The sequence below is a fragment of the Polistes dominula genome, unplaced genomic scaffold (genome assembly GCF_049000335.1).
Source record: "Polistes dominula isolate Pdom_NZ unplaced genomic scaffold, Pdom_raw_medaka contig_83, whole genome shotgun sequence".
NCBI classification, from domain to species: Eukaryota; Metazoa; Arthropoda; class Insecta; order Hymenoptera; family Vespidae; genus Polistes; species Polistes dominula.
The window spans coordinates 331,357-356,302 of NW_028301032.1; the positions used below are offsets into that span (position 1 = coordinate 331,357).

The window sequence follows — 24,946 nt, forward strand, 5'->3', positions numbered from 1 at the left end:
AGGTAGAGAGAGGGAGAGAGAGAGAGAGAGAGAGAGTTTACGTTAGCTATACGATATCATCCAAGTCTCTGCTAAGAAGAGGAACACCGACGTGTGTGGCCAAGAAGTGGTGGAAAAGAGCACCATGCTGGATCCAGTGTATAGAGTTGGTCCACAATAACAGCTGATGCTCAATAGAAACCCATAGCCCTTCACCTTCGAGTCTTTCTCTCTCGAACTCCTTCTCTTTCCCTTTCCCTTTTCTTCTTCTTCTTCTTCATTCCTTCCTTCTTCTTCTTCTTCTTCTTCTTCTGATTAAACCTTGATCTTTCTTCGCACTTTTACGTATCTTATTTTCTTACACATCTTCTCGTACTCATTTCAAGGTGAACGTTACTCCTCCTTCAATCATTTTGTATATACCTAAAAGTATTCTATTCTCTTTTTTTTTTTTTTTTGTTATTAACATTACAATTTTTCGCTCTCATTTTCCATCTTCTTCTTCTCTTCTTCTTTGATTTGGTAAAAAGAATTGTTAATCTCGAATGTTGCAGCATTATTAAAATTATTCTTGATCAATCTTTAGTTTTACAGAGCGAGCTGAGTGATCATTAGATAATAATCTTCTTGATCCGTGCACCTGTCCGATATACGAGTGGCCCTTTTGATACTTTTATTTTGTACCCTCGCTTACATATCCCCCTACCTGGCTTGTTATCTACTTTCTCTTTTTTTCTTTCTTGCCTACCACTGCCTTTCTGCTTATCTTTCATTCAATTCATTCAAGCAACTCATTTTTAATGCACGCATGATAAAAAATATGTTTATTTAAATTAAATACTCTTCGTTGTTCGTTGGTTGGAAAAAAAAATATATATATATCAATACGATAATCGTATAATAATTAAAAAAAAAATAAACTTACAATAGATAATGAATAATTTACAATAATCGTGTTGTACCTTTCGTCGCCCGTTACAAATTTTCTTTTTTCTTGTAGTTTTTATTTTTTTTTAAAAGAAACGTTTATATTTTTTTAACTTAACACATTCGCGACCGCTAATGTGAATTCACATCTTTTCAAGTTTTATTCCTAATTACCGCTGACGTGATTTACGTCATTTTAAATTTTAAAAATTTTATAAAAATTAATTTATATATATATATATAAAATTTATATTTGTATATTTATATTAATTTTATATATTAAATTTATATTTAATTATTTCAATATATAATATTCAAATAATTATATTTTATTATTTAAATATAAATTTAAATAATTCATTATTTTTTTGTCGGTACTCAATATTAAAAAAGGAAAAAATATGTCGGCCGCGAATGTGTTAATAAAATTTTGTATACGTCAAATTTGATGATGATTTTCAAATGCATTTGATAGTTTGGTAACTTAAGATTACTTTCATATAATAAACGTACCCATTTCATAAACAGACGATTATTTTGATTAAAACACGAGTGTACACACACTCGTCATACATATTATCTTATACATACGTCATCGGTAAGAAAAATATGCACCGGAGGAATGAAAAGAAAACGAGTTAAATTAGGAAAATGCTTTTCGTACCCTTTTGTCATAAATTAAAATAATAATATTAATAATAATAATAATACCTATAAAACAACAATTAAAAACAATTATTCCCTATCTGTTAATTTCTATAATACATAGTCAATGTACAAACGCAAAACGTTCTTCTTGCATAATTCTCAGTTTGCAGAAAGTTTTTTTTTTTTTTGCTTTTCTTTTCTTTCTTTTGGAACACGGGGAAAAAATGAACAAAACAAAAAAAAATAAAAAAAAGTCTTTAACGCATAAAAAACGCAGTCTTCGATAAGGGTTCTCAAGGATACTCGCCAGCCCTTTTTTTTCTCTCTCTCTGACGTTCCTCTTCTTTTCGTTCGTAGTTCGGCGCTGCTTATTTTTAAACATTTGTAAAAAATAAATGCTCTTTGGTCGTTACACTCGCGGAAATACTGTACTTTTATTTGGACATTTCTTTTTTCTTGGCACTTGATTTCCTTGTCAGTCTACAAATAAACAAATAAAAAAAAAGATGTTACAATAAATTGATAATAATTCAATGAATTGTGTGAGCATAGATATTACCTAGCCTCGAAAAAAGAAGTATCCAAATGATGGATATCGTCAATATTGTCCTATTGACAAATAACTGAACAGTTGTTGCATCATTCCCATAAACGTTTGTTTCAATACGAAGAATATCATTCGTCCTAGTATCGTCAACGTCCTTTTTAGCTTGCTGATAATCATGATGAATTTTTCCGAAACATAGTGTATTCATGTTATGATGAATTCCCTTGCAATCGTATTCCTCAGATCCATCGCAAAGACAAGTAGTTAATTTAGCTGCTTTTTCTTGTCGCCTTAGTATGTTTAACGAATTTCTACATCTATGGAAAAAAAAAGAAAGAACAAATATTAACAAATTTCAATAATATCTTTTATAAAAGAAAAAAAAAATATATATATATACGATACTTACCGATGAGTACATTTCTTCCCATGGAACATGCTCTTACAAAATTTATTATAATAAGATAATGCCGTTTGACATAATGCATCTGCGTTACATATCCAAGTTGCTATCCTACAGGATACCCTTGTCTTGTTCATAGCAGTCGTCACCGAAGATCTACAATTTTCAACTTTTTGTTTCGATTGTTGACAGAACTCGTCGTCTGGTGTACATTGACACTGTCAAAATAAATTTCTATGATTACTTGTCATAATTATGTGAGCATATATACACGTTGATCATTGCGAATGATATAATTATATACCATCATGAGTTCCTTTCCTTCATCGGTACTGGTCAGAGCAATTAGGGCGTGCTGACATGACTCGGAACATTTGTCACCTTGCAAAACGGATGCACAACCGGTGACATAGTGTTGAAGTGCCATACCACATCCAATTCTATAAGCACACCTAAGTCTTGCATCCTCGCAAGATATTGACGTGGATTTTGTATAGGTGAACATCATCGTTAAAAGCATCATCGAGACTAGGACAACGTCCGACCGATACACGCCACGAGACATCCTAAACAACACATCAGATTCTTTTTTTTATTCTTTCCTTTTTGTTTTACATCACCGTCGATAATTGTAAATAATACAATACTAATTTCTCTTTAGAGTTTATTATGTATTAGAGTGTATTTTCAGTTGGTAGTTTCAAGTATGGAATACAAAAGACGCTTAAGTAGGTTCTTCCGTTGCGTGCGAGAAAACAAGTCCCCTCGTACGTACGTACGAGCTCCTCCAACGAGGAACCTAAGTTGAGTTAATTTATAAATATTATTTTTAAATATAAATTAAATAATTGATTTTAAACTTATACTCTAGTTGTTAAGATTTCTCCTTTTTTGTGTATTAAAAAATGACATTAGATCTAGAACTTGATATCTACCTAGTTTCTTGGGACAATAAGGAAAAAAAAAACCAACAACGTTTTCACGTAGGTGTTTGATAGTCTTGTATCTGTCTAACCCGAGAAAATACAATTTCTTCAGTACCTAGAATATACGAGTGGGTGGAAAACTTACGAGCGGTTCGTATTATCAGAGTGAAAGTTAAATATATTTATGTTTATCTCCATCTCTTTCACTTTATGCGTTAGCTGAATCGTTGATAATAGTCCTGTTACATAATTTTCAATTTTTGTACGTGTATATGTAACATAATTTGCCTGATAAAAAGTTCTAACGAGATTCTCATTCGAGTGACATAGCAGAGTGAAGAAAAGTTAGCTAGCTAGCTAACTTGGTTTATTTTAAGAATGTCGCGGAATGCAAATTTACGCGCCGACATTTTTTTCTTCTTTGTCGTGTCAAAGGGAAACGACGACGACGACGACAACAACGACGAGCTATGGGATTTTCAACATTCGTCAACTATTTATCATCAGGTATGTGATCATAATATCTATTTACACGTTTAATCATAGAAAACGATTCTATAACCATCTGCCACCTGTTCATTCTCAATTGATTTATTAATTAACATAGCGAGAATTCTTCATTAATTACGATACAAGGAAACCCTATTTAACAAGACTCGTAATAAGATGTTTAAAGAAAAAAAAAAAAGACGAGATAAATTAGAAACACGTGTAGTCATGAGGTAAAAAAATCTCTATAATATAACCATAATTAATTTTATTATACGTTCCGAACGTATTCAAGAAAATGGACAACGAAGCTCTTTGTTCCGAATCCATTCGAAGAAACTGATTTCTCTCTTACTCTTTCTCTTATTCTTCTCTTTCTTTATTTTATTTCTTTTTCGTCTCATCATTCTCTTGTCGTGCTTGAAACATCGTGATACACTTGCACCAGGGTGATCCAAAGTATCTAACGGTTTAAAGATCCTTTAACCAACTAACCAACCAACCTATGGTTTATTGATCCGGATACTACTTTCGTTTCTTAGAAACAAAAATTAATAAAAAATACTAATGAAATAGAAATAAAAAAAAAATGACAACGAGTAACATAACATACGCGATTAGCTTCTTATTCTACTTATTCTATTTCGTATTTCGGATAATAAAAAATAATTATATTTGTAACTAAAAATACTCCTTTACTTGGACTCTTTCTTGAATCTTCCAAGGAGGAACAGCATTCGAGAATCTTAGAACACGTGACATACATAACGGATTTCAACTCTGGCTGGTGGCCAGAATTAGAAAAAGATTAAGCCCCAAGCACGTTCTCGAAAATCTTTCATACAAGAAGAAGACTGAAAAACTAAAAAGAAAAGGAGAATATACATATATATATATAAAAAAAAAAGGTTACTTCTGTTTGTGTTTCGATCAGGTGCATCGAAGAAGCAGCTACTCGTCAAGAGGGTTTCGTTTATACGACGAACTAATATTTACCAAACGATTACTTCTCGAGGTTCTCTCGTTAAGATACACAAGTTTGAGTGTAAACTACTATCGTACGAAACGGAAGTTGTTATTATGCAACGAATTCGAAAAAGGACTTTAAACTTTGCGAACCGACAAGTTTATATATTCTCTTTGTTTGTTTACATTCCCGTTCAATCATCCCATTACCAACATATGCATCCTTTACCTATACTCGATGCAAATGATAATCAATTCTTTCTAGTTATTGTAATGATTTATCTTATATTAAATAATAGAAATAAAAAAAAAAGTAATTAAGTTTGCAAGTACTAAAACAACTATGGGGGGAACAATTTAGGTACAATGTGCAGTGAGTAGGCCCAGGAACAACGTAACCAGGCCCTCATTCTGAGTATACAACAGCCCCAAAATGGACCACCAAGACATTACCAGACGTGGCAACGAGGGACAGATGGCCAGCCCCCTCAGTGATCACCAACTTGAAATACTTCCTTCCCTTTTATAAAGATATAGTTCGTAACTCGAATGGTAGAATTCATAGTTAGAAAAGAATATATCGTGATGATCGAGTATCGTATTAGTAGCTTCCGGGTAGGAGAATCGTGACAGTTAACGTGATCTGTTAGGCCCCGTTTAAATCCGACTCTCTAATAGTCACGACACGTTTTTGTCATACTTTTCTTTCCTTTTTTATACTCTAAAAGGAATATCCAGCAAGGGGATGCATCCCAGGCTGCATATTTAACTTTTTAACTAGAAAAACTAGCATCTTGTTCTACTAGTTGTTCTAAAAGTTGCTGGCAATCAGAGATAAAGAGAAAGGAAAGGTAGAGGAGACTGGTACAGTCAAAGCGAATCTTCCTAGTTCATTCAAAGAAATAGTTAAATTGAGCTTCTATGTCTTCATAAATGATACTTATTATTTTTATCTAGTTGAAGGTTTTTACACGATGATACACAAACAAAAATACTATGAATGATCATCGTTGATTGTTAAGGAAGAAGGTTTGCCGTTCGAGTCACGATCGAGTCCAATGCCATGCGAGTTCATTAGCACAGGAACGAACATAAATCTATGGCAGAAAAGTGTCTTTCGCGCTAATGAGCAAACACTGGCAATTTCATCTTCCAACTACTTAAAAGAAAGAACGGAAGGAAGGAAGGAAGGAAGGAAGAAGGAAGATCGCGTGCGCACGTGTGCATACGTGTGTTTACACGTAGGGAGAAAGGACGATGAACGTACTCTTAGGGGCAGGTGATTTTCTGCATTGTTCATGCTCACCATCAGAGTGAAAGGGACAAGTCATCGTACTCTTTCTATCACTTGTTTAATCCTTATTAAACTACTTTATCAAATCAAATGAAATATTATATTTGTATAATATTATTTTCATATTAGTGTAACTGGTGTTCGCATTTAAAGTACTTTCAGATTGCAGGTAATTTTCTAAATTGTTCATGCAATTAAAACTTACTTTATTATATCAAATATATTAATATTAGATTAGAAAGGAAATATTTGCATAATATTATCTTCATATAGGTGAAACTCGTTCGCATTTAAAAGAGGACGATGACGCGATAAGTTCGATTTGAAAGTAGTTCGAACGAACGCCTACCGAGATCCGGTTTACGAAACTCTCCTTTATCATTTGCTCGTAACTCTTATGCGTTATTCACGCTTTATTATACGTGATAAGATAACATCGTATAGATAATTATCAAAACGTATAGTATAAAGTTGCAATATCTAAATTATATTTATTTAATAGAAACATTTGCAAAAAAAGGAACGATATACTGAAATAACTGTTATAACAATCTTCATTTATTATTTCATTCAATTATATCCAACAATTGTTTTTTTTTTTTTTTTTCAATCTTTTCTGCTAAACAAATTTGTACAAAGATACAGCGATATCAAAGATACAGATAATGTGTATCGAATATCTTTCGATTTATCTCGCTCGTAAATATATCAACACGCGGCAAGATTTGAAACGGGCATCCTTATTAAATCGAATGCAATCAAAATGCATACGAAATAACAGATTTTTATTTGAATCGTGATCGGTGTAATTTTTTCAAAATAATCTCATAAAAAGAATCGAGAGAAACACGCAACTGGTCCATCATCATTGACTGAACATAATATTTAAGTGTTTCAAGTATCCAATAAATCAATCATTATACTAATAATATAGAAAAATATAGATGTGTCAGAGAAACGATCGATCTATCTTTCAACATTTATTATTTGCAAAACTTACTTATGTATTTATATATATATCAAATTAACAACGTACCTTTGCATATTCTTTCCAGAATAAATACACGATTAATCACATCGTGTTCCTCTCGATACAACACTTTGACACTATTTCTTAGAAATTTATTTCGTTTGTTATTATTCCCGTTTAAATCGTAACAATTTGACTAAACTATCTTGTTCCATCGTTCCCCATCCTTTGACTTTATTTTCTTCCTTCTCTTCCTCTTCCACTTCCTCTTCCTCTTCCTCTTCCTTACTTTCGTTTTAACGTTCAATTTATACGTTTAATTAATTAATCAACACTAAGAAAAAAAAAAAAAGTAAACAGATATTCATGTATCCATTCTATATATAGGGAAACGAAAAGAAGGGTAGAGGGTAGTGGGGTGATATAAGAAACAAAAATAAGGAGAAAAAAAATATTGATAAATCAGGAGACGTTCGCACACGGCCGCAGCCTCAGAGTTACTAGATTGAGTTGTGACGGGTTCGAAGCCGAAGGCCTCGTACTCCGCCCTTCTCCCCACTCTATCCTCCACCCACAGGGGTCCAGGGCACCCCAACCTGCGGTTCTTGGCTGATTGAGACACCAGCCTGCTTCCAACACTACCTTCATTTTCCCTCACCGACATCACCGACACTGGGCCACTCTACCCCTCTACCTTTATTCCTGTCTCATTCAGCATGCTTTCTATCCTCCTTCTTCTTCTTCTTCTTCTTCTACATTTATCTCCACCCCTACTTTACTTCTACTACTCGTGTCTCTCTCTCTTTCTCCCTCTCTCTGTTTCTCTTATTGGTGATGCTCAACGGGGCCTTAGAGGGGTCCTGTGATTCTCAACTAAGATCTTTTCAGAGTTCTAAGTATATCTGTTTTTTTGTTTGTTTTTGTTTTTTAATGTATTATACATCGTTATAAACTGCGTTTTCTTATAATTTATATTATTATAAATTATACATTTCAACAAATTCGTAAAACTTATTGGATTTTGTTGCAAATGAAATAGATGAAAAATAGAAATGAAATTTTATCGATCTGAAGAAAAAAAAATGAAATAAAAATTATAAAGTAATATGTGATTAATATATCAGTTAAAGAATCAAATATTTATCGAGGATATATAATTATAAAGTATTGGAATAACAATGGTTACAGTTTGAGAACCACGGTAAACCGTTCTATCTCTTTTTAGTAAAGCGTTAGGGCCTTCGCCAGGACAATGGTCCCAAGTGAAGAAGGAAAGCAAAGTAAACTTTAGGTAAGAAACTTGGACAGAGAGTAAGGAACACTGAAAGTGATAGGTCTTTGGCCCAGGTAATCTAAGCAAACTATAACACGTGGTAACCTGGCACGCGCTTCTTAAGCCGAAACTCAAACAATATCCTTGTTTGAAGTGAAATTTAAATATTAACATTTTCGTCTCCACATGTGTTATTTAAAAATACATGATCTATGTACCGGACTAATTACAAAAATTAAGGATTAAAACGTTCTGATTTTAACATTTTTTATCTCTTCGGGAAGGGATAAAGGAACAATTATTTTATTGCACTAATGTATTCTACTTATATTACAGGCAAACTTTACCCTCGAAGTCATCACTGCACAGGTGTTATAAAATAATTACATTAGAATGAAAAAAATATTAAAATTAGAACGTTTTAATGTTAAGTACTCTTTATTAAGAATATTATCACCAGATTGCCCAAGGAAGTCATTTTGACTGCTGTCTAGTTTCAATTAGAAAAAAATGATGTATATAATGATACAATTTTTTAGAATTGTGTTGATTTTTTATACAACATATAAATGCGTTTATTAATAATTTTAGTCATCTCCCTCTCTCCTTCATTTCCGGTATATATATATATGTGTGTTATACTTACATTGCCCAATAGCAATCGTTTTGACTGCTTTGGAAATTGAAAATAATCAAGTGACTCTTATTATTAAATTGAGTTATTTTTGGTCAGCATAGTGTGGTTCCGAATTTTTTAGAAAAACTATGACCAGAGAAAAGTTCATGCAAATCCTAAGATTAATTCGTTTAGACAAAAGAACTGAAAGAAGTAGGCGCCTACAAACAAATAAATTTGCCTTGGTTTCGGAAATATGGGATAAGTTCATTGAAAACAGTCAAACTTGCTATCAACCAGGGTAAAAAATAAGATTTGACGAGCAATTATTTCCTTCAAAAGCCAGGTGCAAATTTACACAGTATATGTCTAATAAACCCAACAAATTTGCCATCAAATTCTGGCTTACATCAGATGTCAGTAGCAAATATGTTTTGAATGGTTTTCCTTATTTAGGAAAAGATGAACAACGACCATCGTTAATGCTTCTAAATGAACACGTTGTTCTGAAACTTGTCGAGCCATATACAAGCTATGGAAGAAATATTACAACCGATAACTTTTTTACTAGCATGTCAAAATTAGCCAAAACGAAATTATTGGTCAAAAAAAAAAAACTCTTATTGGAACTATTAAAGGAAACAAAAGAGAACTACCAAAAGCAGCCAAACAAACGAAGGATAACATGCCTCATTTTTCTACTTTGCTATGTAAATCAAAAAATTGTGTTCTTACAATATATAAAAGCAAACCAAATAAAAGAGTAGTTGTTCTAAGTTCTAAGCATAAATTTATGAAAATTGATAAAAGTAATTAAAAAATGTTACCGAAATCTATTCAATTTTATAACAGCACAAAATTTGGAGTTGATATGGCGGATCAAATGGCCAGAAAACATACAGTAAAAGCTAGTTCTCGTAGATGGCCTCTCCAAATATTTTTCAATATTTTAGATTTGGCTGCTATAAATGCTTGGATCCTTTACAAAGAAACGACAGTGTACAATGATAAGTACAGTGACAAGTACAACGAAAAGTGTTCTTGTTTTAATTAGCAGAACAGCTTTCCACCGAATACAGAGCTGCAAAATCATCAAATGCAACCCATTCTAACAAACTCAAAATTTGTCAAGTACAACTTTGCCATAACAACAACAAAACAAATAATATATGTGAAACATGTCAAAAGTATGTTTGCGAAAGATGTACACATAAAAAAATTTCCATTTTTATTTGCATAAAATGTACAGATAATAATGTATATATTATATTGTTATTCCAAGTGAAATAAATTGTTGTTATTGTTAATATTTATTAATAACCCGTTTTATAATTGTAAATAATATAAAAAAAATATTAAAAATAAATTTTTTAAATAAATTTCTTTACATGTTAGTTATTCTTTTACAATGCAGTCATTTTGACTGCTTTGGGCAATATAGGTATATACAAAGTTTCGGTCTTTCTAGTGTTAAACAACAATACACATTCATTATTAACAATTATTTTAATATTCTAATACACCCTACTTGCATTACAAAACAGTTTAACCCTCGAAGTCATCACTGCGCAGGTGTGATAAAATAATTACATTAGAATGCAAAAAATACTAAAATTATAACGTTTTAATGTTAAATACTCTTTATTAGAAATATTATTACCGTTGCACACATGCGCGACATTCGAAAAGTCATATAGACAACATTGAATAAAGGAATTTTGACAGAGAACAACGCGCCAGTCTGAAGGTGAATATCAAGGAAGATGATACTCCAATCATAAAATTCGAGCTTTTAGGTAACAATACACATTCCTTTCGATTAATTAACAATTATCTAAAGTATATTAATTAAATAACAATTATTTTAGGTAAATATACTATATATAGTATATAATATACTAATATATATACTTTGTAATATACTTAAATGTTTCCCAAATATAAATACTTTGTAATATAATATACTATATATATACTTTGAAAAAAATTTGTCACATCCTCAGCCATTTTTTTATAAACAATTATTGATCAAAATACATATGCACACACACACACACACACACACACACACACACACACACACACACACACACACGCTATAACTTTTTATTATCATGTAGTTTTTATCTTACTCTTTCTTCTTCTCATTTTCATATCGTTTCATCATATTTGATCGTTACCATCGACTAAAAATGATTCACTTTAAAAAGAAATACTAACCGATTCAATAGTCAACGTGATTTATCTCACAATCAAATACTTGTACTTTATCTAGTAAACGGTTAGTAATCGATTTAAAATTCGCAATACGATCCTCGTCATCGTCGTATATCATCGTAAATCTTTACACACGAGATGAACAAAATCTCTTATCATGATTTGTATTTTATATCCTTGAATAATATCTCTTACTATTCGACAACGTGTCTTATCTCAATATGCATATCATCAAAGATATTATATTTCGGTGAATGAAAAGTTCGCGTAAGTTTTTTAAAATGAATATTTCCTAAATAAATTAATAGAAAAAAAAAAGAAAAAAAAAACCATTGAATCCGATGATGCAGACCTTAGACGAATTCTCGAAAATTTCGATTTATTTCGTTATTCTTCAAACATCGTTTAAGTTACTTCGTCGTAAAAAGAGTTTCTTCTCATTGGTATTCTCTTCTAAACTGCTTGTTATGCGTACGACCCTAACAAAGTTAAATAGGCGCTGACATCGAACGAACGATCGGCATTCCGTGGGTGTTTTCCCATCCGAGTAACATATGCATATGCGTGCATTACGTACGTTCGTGTCTATTGCAAAATCACACGAGAGAATCTTTAGGCGCCATTCTTCTTCCTTTCATAGAAATTTATTTCATTTTTATTTTTTCTTCTTCTTCATTCTTCGTACCTTGAAATTGATTGAACACAAAATCTTACTTGTTTTTTTTTTTTTTTTTTTTTTTTTTATAAATTGTAGGAAATGATACGTTTAGTGTTAATGTAATAGTTATTGAAGTAGTGATATTTATTGTAAAAGAATATTTTTCCTTTGAAAATGCCATACAAACCTTTTGAACCTTTCAACGATACCAATCGTGATCGTTTTACGATGATAATTTTCTTTGAAACGTTTCAAAAAGCCGACGAAGAAGGATAAAATGTGAAAAAGGGAAACTTAGTTAAAAGGAAGAAGAATACAAAGAAAAAAAAAGGATAATATATTTTAGGATCTTTGTATTATCAAGATGTAAAAAAAAATGAAAGAATGTTCTTTTACCTTTTGTGATTCTACGAGTTTAACAGATTTTATCTATGTTAATAATAGCCTTGTATAAAGGTATTATCTTTTTTTGTTTCTTTTTTAAATCTTTTTTTCAGGAAAAGGGTACCCGGTAAGAAACCAATGCAAATAAGTATAAAAAGAAAATTTGTAGAAAACTATGGTTGAATGTATCAATAAATCCATTTCAACAGAAAAACTATCAATACAATTTGTTCAATTCAATTTAAGGGGATATTTTATAACATAAAAAAATAATATATTGGATTGTCCGGAAAGTTCGTGCCGATTTTTGATAGATGGCATTAAAGTTCTTTTGCTAAAAAAACCTGAAAAGTTGTGGAAGCACGAAATTTTAAAGTTATATTATATTATTATATTTATTATTTATTATTTTATATTATTACATTGTTTTTATTATTATTATATATACATAATTATTAATATTATATATTATAATATTTATTTATTTATTTATTTATTTATTTATACCAGAAAAGAAAAATTTACATAATAATAACAAAAGTTACTACATAGTAAATCCTAGAAGAGGTAAACATAGTTACCTGTACATAGGCTGGTACATAACTTAAATTATTAATACTTAAAACTAAGAAAATATAACAAAGATAATAAGATAAGATAATAACTAATATAACTAAGAAAATATAAGTACATTGAAATAACATTAATAAACTTTAGAAAAATTTTCAACAGTGAAATAACGTTATTTAGTTAAACAATATCACATATAACATTTTCTAATTTACGCTTGATAGTATAAGCACACACATTATTTATATATATATATATATATATTACTAGGGGTGCCACGGCCACGCGTTGCTGTGGCTTTTTTGTTGTGAAAACTTCTTTAGAAACAGATTGATACGTTCATTTAATATAATTTTAAACTGTTCAATGAAGTCTAATTATTATTCACTTAAACTTATTTTAATAAAAGTTGAAAAAGTTGAAACAAAAACTTACTTTATCGTAATGCCATTGGATGTACAATATTTTCGGTTGATCCTTCAGGAGTATACACAAACAAATTCGATGGTTTTCCAACCCTGGAACACGCAACATATACTTGGCCGTGAGAAAAGCACGGATTTTCTAAATCTTGACAACAGTGTCAATTGAGTAACTTCTTCAAACACTAATTAGATCTTAATGTAATATTTTAATTAGCAGACGATTTTTTGTAACACAATAATAACACGAAGAAAACAATAAGAGAAATATATTGAATATATCAAAAAGTATAATACCAACAAAAAATATCGACTAACTTCAACCTATAAATTTTTCGCATAACAATTTATAAATAAAAAATTAATTAAATAAACAACTTAAATTGGACAGAATTGTAACGCTAAACCATTATCGAATTCACCTGAAGACACACAAAAAATTTCATTAAAATCGGTCAAGCCGTTTAGGAGGAGTTCAATTACAAAAACGTGCACAGAAGAAATATTTATATATATATATATTAATTATATATTTATTTTTAATTAAATTTTTTATTAAAAATAATTTATGAAAATATATAATTTAAATATATAATTAAAATACTGTATATATAGTATATACTAGTTTTATAAATAAATAAAATATATAATTGATGTATATATAAATATATTTATATACAGGGTAATCTGTAACTGGTGGTACAAGCGAAAAGAGAGTGATTCTACATAACAAAATCTATATATATACATATATATCTATATATCTATATATTATACATAACCTATATATATATATATATATATATAGGTTAATTCTGAAAATTTCGTAGGGTATTTTCGAAAAGTTCGTAGGGTATATCCGAAAAGTTAAATTATAAAATCCATGAAATTTTCGCATTTTTTGAGAAAAATCCTTATTTTCTCGAAATTCGCCATTTTTCATTTTTTTTTTATTTTCTAAAAAAAAACTTTGATTAATTCTGCGATTATCCCCGCCAGTCCCAGAGTGGGCCGAGTTAGTTTTTTATTTTTTTTATTTGATTAAAAAAAAAATTTTTCAATTTTCAAAATTTGAAATTTTTTTTTTTTAACTTTGTTTTTTGAGACTATAAATTAAGTATATAATACTGTTAAATTGTTTAATTGCATTAATTTAATTTAAAAAGAAAATAAATCAAAAATTTTGAAAATTTTTTTTTCAATTAAATAAAAAAAAATAGGAAACTAACTCGGCCCACTCTGGGATTGGTGGGGATAATCGCAGAATTAGTGAAAGTTTTTTTTTAGAAAATAAAAAAAAATGAAAAATGCGAAAATTTAGGGGAGATTATCATCTTAAAATTTTTTGTATTGTTTTCTGAATAGTACATTTAAAAACAAAAATTAAAAAAAAGATATGTCCCAATAGGTTGAATTTCGAAGAAGTTATAGCCATAAAAAAAGAGCAAATTTTTTCAAAAATTAATAATTTTTTTTGGGTTTGATAACAAATTTGAAAAAATTCTGATAACTTTTTTTCATAAGGTAGAATAGAATGAAAATCTTTCAGCCAAATCGAAAGAGGTCGGGGTCAAAAATAGTCGATTTGACGTGAAATGCCTCATATATTTATTATATTATTATTAATTATTATTACCACCATTATCAATTATTAATATAATATTAATAAATTAATATATATATATATATATATATATATATATATATATATATATAATTATAAAAACAATATAATAATATATAACAATAAAAAACTTAAATGGGTTGCATCTTCCATCTTCGACAAAATCGGCACAAACTTTTAGGACAACCCAATAGAAGAAGGGAGAAAACTGGTATTAAACAAGGAACACCTTCTGACAAATGTTGTAACACGACGGGAGTTCTTAAACGTGTACCTTAATTCCTGTCAAACGAATCTCTCTGCGGGGTGCACACAACCAAAATCTTCCAATAATTCTATTTCTCGGAAAAAGTATATATATAAAAAATACTTTTAATAAAATAATAAATTTGTAGTTTCGTTTTCGTCGATATTACGAAACATTATTTTAAATCGTTGATCATTCCATCGACAATTTGTTCAATATGAATATATTTAGAAAATAATTTATCAATGACTATCTAATCTTTTCTGTTAACTCGTCACAAGTATTTCTTTATATATTGGGTTGGCAAGAAAGTAATTTCGGTTTGCACTAATAGATAGCGTTATGTTTGTTTCCTTATTCTTATGTTAACACTAAATATACCATCATTTTCAGTATACCTACTTCTACCACACTAGTCAAAATGACTGGAGTATACAAAAAAATGCATTTTAAGGCTTCCAGTCTTTATTTACTTTTACGAAATAACAAAAAATGTTTAACAATAATAATTTTAATAGGTAAATGCATTTATAAACATTTTAAAATAACAAAACGCTTACTTATTTATAGAAATCAGATGTTACATGAAGTAGACATTTTGAATTAAAATGGCCTTACTAGTCAAAATGACTGATCTGGTATATCTAGTGTTAAAAAATATTTGTGTTTAATTAACAGGATCATTGATAGGATCATTTGTTTATAAAAACATAATGTCACGGAATAAATTTTTGAAATTAGTGAAAAAAAGAAAAAGTAAAATTTGCATTTTATAAAATTATTTAACTCTAGATATACCACCATTTTGAGTATACCTATTTCTACCAAACTAGTCAAAATGATTGGTGTATACAAAAAATGCTTTTTGAGGTTTACAGTCTTTATTTATTTTTAAAAAATATCAAAAAATGTTTAAAAATAATACTCTGCCAAGTTATCAAAGTTCTACTGTGATTCTTAAGAAAAAAAAAACGTATATTTACCTCTATTGTTTTTTTCTCACACTAGATATACCACCATTTTGAGTATACCTATTTCTATCACACTAGTCAAAATGATTGGTGTATAAAAAAATGATTTTTGAGGCTTCCAGTCTTTATTTACTTTTACAAAATAACAAAAAATTAACAATAATAAATTATTAACAATAATAATTTTAATAGATAAATGGATTTATAGACATTTTAAAATTATTTACAGAAATCAAATGTTACATGAAGTAGAAATTTTGAATTAAAATGGCCGGACCAGTCTGATATATATATATAGTGTTAATGTTAGAATTTTTGTCTTTTGAGGTTTGGTAGTTGACACTTTTAGGTTGCTAGACAAACAAATTCCGTATAATTTTAAATAAACGTAAAAATAAACAATTGAGTTTTATTTCAACACTAGATAACCGAAATTACTTTCTTGCTAACCCAATATATCAAAAGAATTTGATAAAAAAAAAAGAAAAGAGAGAGAGAGAAAAAAAATATATAAATCCTTCTTCTTTGTACCTAAAGAATCGTTGAACCTAAAATCTTTCGAAGGCACGCCCCATCGACGCCTGCCTGCCTTCTCGCGGCGTGTTCTCCATCCGAGGAAAAAGAAGAAGAAAAGAAAAAGAAAAAGAAATAATAGTTGGCTGGAATAAGGGGAAGGGAAAGGGAAAGAGAAAGAACGCAATACAACAACAACATCGTCGAAAGAGAAGATCTCGATTCCCTTTCTCTTTAAAGTTCAGCTCGATCGTTAGTCGGCAGAAGGCCCTCTTTTCCTCCCACCCCGGTTAAACTTCCATGCCCCTTCCTTCCTCAGTGGACCATCTCGAGATATCCTCTCGAGAACCCTCGTGATTGCTTCATTAAGACGTCAAGAGATACGGCTAGCAAAGTCGCCGCTCGTTATTGCCTCGATGATCACCGTCGAACTTACACGCACACGCACACACACGCACACGTACACGCACACGCAATTTTAACGTTTTCTTTTACATACGTGTCATCGGACAACTACCAACCTTTCTTTTTTCATATATCCAATTGAAATAACAAATACCAATAGTTGTTGTTTCTTCACAATTAGAAATAAATGATAAAAGAGATTACTGTAAATCTCTTTTTTTTTATTATTATTTCGTAATTGCCTTCTTCAAATCGATTCTCGATTTTTCGGATAATCAAAAGAAAAAGAAATTTCTTTCTTAAATACTACACATTTTCACGTCGTCCTTTTCTTTTTTTCTCCTTTCTCGGAAGACTTTTTTTCTTTTGATCCTCCAACACGATCCAGAAGAAAGAAGCATTTCATGTTTACCGAACAATTTTCTTTGATTGAAGGTGTTATGCTTTAACAACTTAATGAACACGCCTCACGTATAATCGGTGCTCTTGTCTTTTTCTTTTTTTTTCTTTTTTCAACTGTCAGATTATTTTTCTTTTACGAAAATATGAAATCCGAGAAGGCACGAAAAGATCTTTTTTTTTCTTCTTCTTCTTCTTCTTCTTCTTCTTCTTTTTCCTCTTCCTCTTCTTCCTCTTCATTTTTTCTTTTCAACGTAGGAGTAACGAGTTTTCTTGGAACTCAAGAACTTTAAAGTCTTAACATTTTTTTCCCCCTCGTAAATATGTCAACTACCCCAGTCATTTTTTGGTTGTAAATAGTAAAAGTTCATTGTTGGATCTACGAAAGATCATTATCGTACAGGAAGAGATATTATTTACAACACGAGATCCAACTCGGTAACATTTTTAACACTAGATATACCATCATTTTTAGTATACCTATTTTTACCACACTAGTCAAAATGACTGGTGTGTAGAAAAAAGTGCTTTTTGAGGCTTCCAATCTTTATTTACTCTTAAAAAATAACAAAAAATATTTATTAATAATAATTTTGATAGATAAATGGATTTATAGATATTTTTAAATAACAAAACGCTTAATTATTTACAGAAATCAGATGTTACATGAAGTAGACATTTTGAATTAAAATGGCCTTACTAGTCAAAATGACTGATCGATTTCGTTAGAGAACACTTTGTTTCTTCCTTTAGTCTGACACATATACACATACACACATACATTCATTTGTAACCAAACTCATCTATTCGAATATTCCTAATTGTATGCATCGTATCGTATCTTTTGTTTCGATAGTAACACATATCTCTGACTGTGTCATCGAAAACACCTGTGGAGCCTATCTTCTTCTCGCAATGAGAGAAATCTCGATTGTTGTAATCTGAATAATAAAATTTGATCAACAACAAAATACTTATAGGTACTTTTATAATTAATTATTATACCTTTTTTGATTTTCAATTTTTATCATAGAACACATTCTCCATTTTATTTTTCTTCTTAATTCTTAATTAATATGTGTTCCCTCTCTTTCTGATAATAAATTATTAACACTAGATATACTTCCATTTTACGTATATATCTATTTCTACCACACTAGTCAAAATAACTTGTGTATAAAATAAAAAATGCTTTTTGAGGCTTCCAGTCTTTATTTACTCTTCAAAAATAACAAAAAATGTTTATTAATAATAATTTTAATAGATAAATGGATTTATAGATATTTTTAAATAACAAAACGCTTAATTATTTACAGAAATCAGATGTTACATGAAGTAGACATTTTGAATTAAAATGGCCTTACTAGTCAAAATGACTGGTCTGGTATATCTAGTGTTAATTTTTAATTACTATGTGTTCTCTCTCTCTTTCTCTGATAATAAATTATTAAGAAACATGATCTATCATTTGAATTTTACATCCCACGTCATTTTCTCTTTTTATTCCTCCTTGTTATTTTTCTATCTGTAGAATTCTTCTCAAAAGAAACAACACGAACGTTGTTATCATTTATGTCCAGTTATTTATCATGCAACGTTCTCTGTATCGTGTTACTTCACAATTTTGCCTTATTCCATGATATAATTTGACATTAATCTCTAAAGTAGGAAATAAAGGAAGAAAGAGAAGGAATATGTGCATATACAATTCATTATTATTCTCCCTGATATTACTATAGCAGTATTATACCCGACTTCGATCGTTCAACTATATTTTTATCTCTTTTCTAGCTTTATTATTTTATAATTATTATATTCCATTTGATAACTTTCTTAACAATTGACAAAGATTTCTGTAATTTTCTTTTTGAAAATGATGTATTATGTTATCATTGTGCCCCCGTGTGATTTAAAACATTAACACTAGATATACCACCATTTTCAATATACCTATTTCTACCACACTAGTCAAAATGACTGGTATATAAAAAAAAGTGCTTTTTGAGGCTTCCAGTCTTTATTTACTCTTAAAAAATAACAAAAAATATTTAACAATAATAATTTTAATAAATAAATAGATTTATAGATATTTTTAAATAACAAAACGCTTAATTATTTACAGAACTCAAATTTTACATGAAGTAGAAATTTTGAATTAACATATTCGCGACTGGTATATTTTTTCCGATTATTATACTAAGTACCGGCAAAAATAATGAAATTTTGAAAAAACAATAATTTTTACATATATTCTATATATAAATATATAAATATAAGTTTAAATTATTTAAATTTATATTTAAATATAATAAAATATAATTATTTGAATATTATATTCAAATATTATGTTTAATATTATATATATTAAAATAATATAATAATATATAATATATAATATATAATATATAATATTTAATTATATTATAGTATATAATATTTAAATATTATATTTAAATAAAATTAAATATAAATTTGATATATGGGCCGTTTATTTTGAAAGTGGCCTAACTCCAATTTCCAAAAAAATCAAATTAGCTACCGTAATAGTTACATTTTTACATGATCTTTTCATTCTGAAGCAATTTGTTACAAATATAATTAAAATCATGAAAATTTTGTTGCAAGAAAATTTGCCGATCAACGGAATGATGAAAAGTTTATTTTCAAAGTGGCCTAACTCCATTTGTCAAGTATTATTTTCCGATTGCACGTGGTTATTGTACAACTTCATGTTATGTATCAATAAAGCATTTGAGGTTGCTTATATTCCAAGTAAATATGATAATACTTTATTGTAAATAAAATGAGATAAAAAGATTTTGTAGAACAAAATTATTAGAAGACGCAATTTTGAAAAGGGTCAAGAATTCTGATGAAGAATCAATAAAGTGGTTAAAAATATGTCTGATGCGTTTTTATAGAAATAAACCGTATCAAATTTTTTATAAGACATCAATGAATGAGAATGAAAATTTGAAAGTCCTGAATTTATTACCACGTCGGTGTAGACCAAAAAAGTTCGAAAATATTGTATTGACACCACTATATAAAAATATCAGACAAATTACAACAGCAAAATTCAAGGACGTAATTGACCTATTACGATTATATATCACCGGAACATCATAATTTCTTCAAATCCCTTTCACACACACAAAATGTATATGAGTAGTAAATTGTTTTGTAGGTTATTTTGTAATTTTGTACATTATGTAGTTAAAAAATGTTTTCAATCGCATAAATTATGTTTCTGAAGTGTTTTAAAGATATGTAAAATAAATTCAGTATTGTTTTTTTCAATTTGAAGCATCTTAAATTATGTTGAATGAAGTTAGGTCCCTTCGAAATTTTATAATAAATGAAATTGTTGCTTTTGACAATGGCCTAAAACTCCACCATTCGTGGTTAGAAAATGCATATTATTCGCTTAATAATTGCCACTATTTTAATAGGAAATATAAATTTAAAGCCTTTAGATACACTTTAACAGTATAACTCGTTAGTACCTTGTACGTATATTTTTCATTGCATTGAAACGCAAACCCTTCAATATCTCGATTCGAACATAAATGGAGATGGGTCACTTTCAAAATAATCAGCCCATACCTATATATATAAAATACTAATAAAGTAATAATAAAATAATAATAAAAAATAATAATATAAATAATAATAATTATAAATTAATATAAATTAATATAATATATAAATTTATTTTTATTAAATTATATTAAAATGTAAAATATGACATGAATCACGTCTGCGATCGCGAATGAGTTAAAATGACTGGTCTGGTATATCTAGTATTAAAAATAAGAAAACACGTGTACGTGATTTTTGGAAAAACGAGAAGAGAGAGAAAGGAAACACCATCAAAAGGTATTGTCATTATTTTGACTCAAATAATAAACGTAATACGTAACAACAAATTGTCGTCCGTAAAATTTTGTTTTGTTGAAAAAGGAAGCAAAAGAGATGGCAATCCTTTTAATGGCGCAGAACGAACCAAGACGATGAGGCCGAAAGGATTATGAAACGGTGAGAGCGTTAAACGACGCTATAGGAATGAACGAAGAAGAAGCAACAGCAGTCATTGTACTCGAGGAAGTCTCGTCCTTTATGCGTCTCTGACTTTAACGTTTTGCGAGCATCGAAAGAAAAGGACCAAGGATCCGATTGCATGCTGCGAGGAGTTCTGCGAAGAAGATAATTCGTTCGTTGCTGACGACGAGTAAGATGACTATGACAAGGATCATCGCAACGATCCTCATTTTGAAAGGTACATTCGAAAAGGGAACATGTGTGATGCGAGACCACTCGTCAACACCTTTTCTTCCCCTTTTTTTTATTTATTTATTTGATTTTCCCCCTTAACTGTCAGCGAGTATTACATATAGGTACATCTTTTTTCAAGATAATCTTTAATCAGTCATCTTTCTTAATGTAATATTTATAATTGATCTTATTATAAATCTTAAACGTTGTTCTCTTTCATTCAAGGATTTGCTTCGTTACACACAGAAGCGTGGAAGAATTATCCTTAGAAATGGTTTTCAAGGAATACGGACACGGTCCATTGAAAGATTAATAATAATTCATTTTATTCGTTCCTTTCATTTACGTCATGATATTTTTCTAACCTTCGTCTTTTCTTACAGCAATAGAATAGAAACGTTCTTAAAGGAAATAAGGAAGAGGGTCCCTTTGAGGACCGGCCAGCATTATGAGAAGTAAAAAAAGCGGATCTGGAAGGGACAGAAAAAGAAAAGAAAAAAAAAATGACGATCTTTTCTTTAGGAACTAGAAAAGCTTTGAAATAGGCATCAGCGTTTCAGCATCAGCAGCAGCAGCAACAGCAGCAGTAACTAAAGCCAGCGACGTAGCATGAAAATGTAAAAGGTGGAGGTTGGAGGAGAGAGAGAAGGGATTTGACGTCTCCATCTTCGATTCTTCAGGTTCTTTTGCTCTCTTTATTTGTCTTCTTTTTTCTCTCCTCCCCCTCTCCTTCTTTCTCATCTTTTTTCTTTCTTTTTTTTTTTTTTTTTATTACCAGCCCTTCGTGCGGATACTAAAGCTGGTATTCACGCGAGATTTAGCACGGCAAGGATGGATATTCCACAGCTTAAAGGCCTTCGGGGGCCTTTTCAACACCTACGGTCCCGGCCGGTGCTGGACGGCCATTTTGAATGTCTGATTTAGCCCCGTTTTGTTACTCTTATTTGGCGCTTTGTCGAGGGAAGGTAGTTTATTTCGTGACAAGTTTCGCGGCTACGAACCAAAGGCGCAGGCATTGAGTTCTTTTTGTTATTGCTGTTGTTGTTACGATTAAAACATCAAACGAAAAAACGTCAAATCATTCGTAGTCATTTTTATCGTAATTATCAATAGTCTAACTTTGCTTAAAAGTAACCCCATTGAGCTTTTTTTACAATTTGAGATCCTATATAGCAAAGAATTATAACTCGTTGTACAAATTGTTAAATGATACAAAATGAACAAATACAATATTTTTATTTGTAATAAATTAAATGATTTTCTCTTTTGCAGGAGTGTTTGGACACGAAAGATTCGTCGGTTTTGTATTCGCGTTTTGTAGTAAGGATATCGTAAACAAGGAATAGTGGCTAAGAGTAAACAGGATCCGCGTCCAATCGAGACGACGATGCCGCCGACACCGCTGCTTAACACATGCGGTGAGAACAGTTCTCCTTTCCTTTTTCTTTTTTTACTTTTTCTCTCTCTTACATTTTGCTCTGCCACCCGACATAAGTCTCTCTCCCTTTCTCTCTTTCAGGGTTTCGCCTCTTTACGGCAAATATACAGGGACGAGGACTTGACCAAGCACCCATACGTGTACACACACATATATATACATATATAGGAGATATATGTAGGTACTACTTACACGAATATATACAACACACGTTTATATATGGAGGGACAAGGAAAAAAAAAAAGGACGACAAGGAGTAAGTCGTTCTCGTGGAGATTCTCGAATCGAGATATCGGCGCCGCTACTCGTGTACTCTTCTACCATACAGTCCCCCCAAACCCCCCACCCTCCACCCAGTATGTATCAGCAGAATCTGCATTTTTTATTCGGCAGCCCTCTTCTCGCGCCATTCCTCCTCCTCCTCTTCTTCTTCTTCTTCTTTTTCTTCTTCTTTTTCTTCTTCGATCGGTACACGTACGAGCTCTTTCGACCTTTTCCTTACCCTCCTCCTCTCCTGCCTTCTTATTCTCCTTACATCTCTTTTTTTTTATCCTCGACCTTTGTTAGTAGTAGTATTATATTCTTCTAACGTTAATACAATTGAAAAATATTACCAATCATGAAAGATTTAATCAAGATCAAGTTTAGGAAGTATCCCATTCGTTTTATTAAACAGAATTCGTTTGTTAAACATAATTGACCACCTCCCCCCCCCTCCTCCTCCTCCCCCCATTCTCAATTGGTGTACATGATGCGGGTTTTTAATAAATTTATGACGCCTTCCAGTTGTCGTTGGACTAGATCTCATTATGATTAATGTACGGAATTTATCACGATGTTTATATTACTCTTTCAAGATCGTTCTACCTTAGAGTAACGAGATGCTGTTGCTGTGGTTAGGTTTTGCTATATCGCGGCAGCTTATGTACATGCCGGAAGTTTAGAAATAACTATTCATTCCGTTAAATTAATATTATTTTCTTACAGATAGTATTTTTTAAATTTAGTTACAAATATTCCTTTTTATTCAACGAATTATTTTTTTTGTTATTAACACATTCGCAACCGCTGATGTGAATTCACGTCTTTTCGAGTTCTATTCCTGGTTACCACTGACGTGATTCACATCATTTTACATTTTAAAAATTTAATACAAATAAATGTATATATTATATATTATATTAATTTATATTATTTTATAATTATTATTATTATTTATTATTATTTTATTATTACTTTACTAGTATTTTATATATATATATATATATATATATATATATATATATATATATATATATATATATATATATATATATATATATATATATATATACTGTAATATAATTAAATATATATTATATATTATTATATTATTATATTATTTTAATATATGTATAATATTAAATATAATATTTAAATATAGTATTCTCAAATAATTTTATTTTATTATATTATTATATTTTATTATTTAAATATAATATTTAAATATTATATACTATATATTATATATTATAAATAAATTAAAATAAAATAATAAATATTAAATAAATAAATATATATATATTATATTTTTATATATTATATTTAATATTAAATATAATATTTAAATATAAATTTAAATAATTTAAACTTATATTTATATATATTTATATATAGAATATATGTAAAAATTCTGGTTTTTTCAAAATTTTTATTATTTTTGCCGGTACTTAGTATAATAAATGGAAAAAATATGCCGGCCGCAAATGTATTAACAAATACATTTGTTTTCTATAAAACTGCCAA

The 24,946-nt window shown here is 29.7% G+C and overlaps 1 protein-coding gene and 2 long non-coding RNA genes across 8 annotated transcripts; 2 read left to right on the forward strand and 1 right to left on the reverse strand.

Moving 5' to 3' along the window:
* Positions 1–473: 473 nt before the first annotated feature.
* On the reverse strand, positions 474–9,996 carry LOC107071084 (growth arrest-specific protein 1). 5 transcript variants are annotated; one of them, XM_015329781.2, is made up of 5 exons: positions 3,576–3,687; positions 2,809–3,070; positions 2,511–2,722; positions 2,114–2,418; positions 474–2,034 (listed from the first exon to the last, which is right to left on the reverse strand). In XM_015329781.2, exons 1-5 carry the CDS (start codon positions 3,626–3,628, stop codon positions 2,030–2,032), a joined length of 837 nt encoding a protein of 278 aa, XP_015185267.1. In that variant the 5' UTR covers positions 3,629–3,687; the 3' UTR covers positions 474–2,029. The 5 variants fall into 5 exon arrangements, with proteins under 5 accessions (XP_015185267.1, XP_015185268.1, XP_089030514.1 ...); XM_015329782.2 differs by lacking the exon at positions 3,576–3,687 and adding an exon at positions 7,216–9,996 and having other exon boundaries at positions 474–2,418; XM_089174388.1 differs by lacking the exon at positions 3,576–3,687 and adding an exon at positions 4,275–4,784 and having other exon boundaries at positions 474–2,418.
* On the forward strand, positions 3,804–7,289 carry LOC149031875 (uncharacterized). The gene is made up of 2 exons (XR_016177184.1): positions 3,804–3,937; positions 5,247–7,289. It is a non-coding gene; the product is annotated as an uncharacterized LOC149031875 (long non-coding RNA).
* Positions 9,367–24,366, forward strand: LOC149031876 (uncharacterized). Of its 2 annotated transcripts, XR_016177186.1 has the most exons (6): positions 9,367–9,384; positions 9,992–10,834; positions 18,305–18,428; positions 21,412–22,403; positions 22,996–23,141; positions 23,243–24,366. It is a non-coding gene; the product is annotated as an uncharacterized LOC149031876 (long non-coding RNA). The 2 variants fall into 2 exon arrangements; XR_016177185.1 differs by lacking the exons at positions 9,367–9,384; positions 9,992–10,834; positions 18,305–18,428 and having other exon boundaries at positions 19,948–22,403; positions 23,243–24,361.
* The last annotated feature ends 580 nt before the right edge of the window (positions 24,367–24,946 follow it).